Consider the following 1,935-nt stretch of genomic DNA (forward strand, 5'->3'; position numbering starts at 1 on the left):
ATCTTCACCCTGAATCATCATTCTGTTTTTTACTCATTTTAATGCCATTTCAGTGATATATGAATTGAAATGGCAAGTGAGGCTGTCCTTGCCATTTCAATTCATGTATTCAATTCATGCATTCCTCATCATCGATGTCCCTCAAGAATAAATGAGTAGCCATTTTTGTATTGCATGCCCCGTCACTTGTTATTCAAATTCTGCCAACTCCAGACTGCAGCTTCACCTTTTTCTTCCTTTCAGGAGAAGCTGACAGCTGAGTGCGTATTCCGGGAACAGTTTGAGGAGAACTGGTACAACACGTACTCCTCCAACCTCTACAAGCATGGTGACAAGGGGGCACGGTACTTTGTGGCTTTAAACAAGGACGGCACACCAAGGGACGGAACAAAATCCAGACGGCACCAGAAATTCACCCACTTCCTGCCCAGGCCCGTGGACCCGGACCGTGTGCCAGAGCTCTACAGGGAGATCCTGGGCCACAGCTGAGACCCAGCAGAGCCTCTGGTCCGGATCAGGATTATCTGTGAAGGCTTCGGCAGCCCTCGCAGGGAGCAGACGAGGAGAAGGACCCCGGGGGATGAGGCCGGTTCTGGCTGGTAGACAGTGGAGCCCTGCCGGGGAGGGAAGCCCTGGGCTGTGGAACAAGGTTCTGGGGCCTCTTTTGGGAATGCGTCGGGAGCCCATCTCTCAGCGGCCAGGGAGACAGTCTAGAATGTCTGACTTTGTCAACCTGCAACGCCAAGCATGAGGGGGTCGTTTGTTTCGGAGGCCGACTGACCCAAGTGTACCTGCCTGGTACGGGAGAAGAAAGGGAAGATGGGCAGAGAGAGAGAGAGAGAGAGAGAGAGAGAGAGAGAGAGTTAGAGAGAGAGAGAGGGAGAGAGAAAGAGAGAGGAGGAGAGAGGGAGCGAGCTGAATGGGTCACGGAGAGTCTCGCTACACCAGTTGGCATGGACCCCATGGGAATCTGTAATCATGAGAATGGTATTTTTATTTGGGTACTACTGTATGAGAGAGCTTTTTGTTCGTTCAGAAGGACTTTGAAGGAATCGCGTTTTTTTTTTATGACCTGTGACTAGACTTTTTTGACAAAAGCAAAATGTTAAATTTTATTTATTCATTTTTAGATTCATATATTTATGTTATATATTTATTTATTTGAGAATATATTTTTTCGCAGTTAGATACATGCAGTATAGAGACACCACTAGAAATCGTGTCAATGATATGTAAAAAATCTGAGACAGTATATGTCCTCTATTTTGAGGAAAGTTATTTTCATATGAGTTGTTTGGCCCAGCAAGTGATATAGCGACTATCTCTGTAATTTAAAAATCACATCCCCAGACCAAATGCTTATTATCTCCCTATTTAGACGGTGTCAAAGTTAGTTATTTAAATCCGCAAATCCCATCTTTATGCTACATGCTCCAAAAGAGCAAAATCTGAAGAAAAGAAGTTAGACTGTTATCAAACAATAAACCACTAAGGCGATGAGCATGTAAGCAAAATTGGATTTATATTGTGTGGTTTTCCCTAATATCATATTTACATGCAACGCAAGTTTGTATTGTCAAGACTCCTGAGATCAATAGCATTTCAATAGATCGATATTTCTAAAACAATTGTCATTTTACTGGTTTGGCTTTGTCTTTCAAATTTTTGTTAGTCCAAACATATAAAGCCACTTACGAGACCAATGTTGTCCTTCTTTTATGATTGCCATTATGTTGAGAGACATGACCGAGTTCCCATGCGTGCATAAAACTTCAAAGCCTCTCTGGGATGCTCTGAATTTAGTGGCCTCGCAGTGACACGATGGCTCCAAATAAAAAGTGACCTTTAACTCCGGCCCAGTGTTTGGCAGATGTATAAAACTAGAGGTCAGAGTGATAAGAATTAAGTAATCTCTGTTGACAGTTTCTGAATTAT

At 43.4% G+C, this 1,935-nt stretch overlaps 1 protein-coding gene across 1 annotated transcript in view; it reads left to right on the top strand.

The window, feature by feature from the left end:
- The window catches only part of fgf20b (fibroblast growth factor 20b), a gene marked incomplete at both ends in the record, with an annotated part of 1,488 nt that extends 999 nt beyond the window's left edge, over positions 1 to 489 (top strand). Inside the window, one exon of the mRNA XM_080008572.1 lies at positions 244 to 489. Within this exon, the coding sequence (XP_079864698.1) occupies positions 244 to 489 (246 nt within the window). The remainder of the gene's footprint in view (positions 1 to 243) is intronic.
- Between the last annotated feature and the right edge of the window lie 1,446 nt (positions 490 to 1,935).

This window comes from Zeus faber (assembly GCF_960531495.2).
Source record: "Zeus faber genome assembly, chromosome: 10".
Taxonomy (NCBI): Eukaryota; Metazoa; Chordata; class Actinopteri; order Zeiformes; family Zeidae; genus Zeus; species Zeus faber.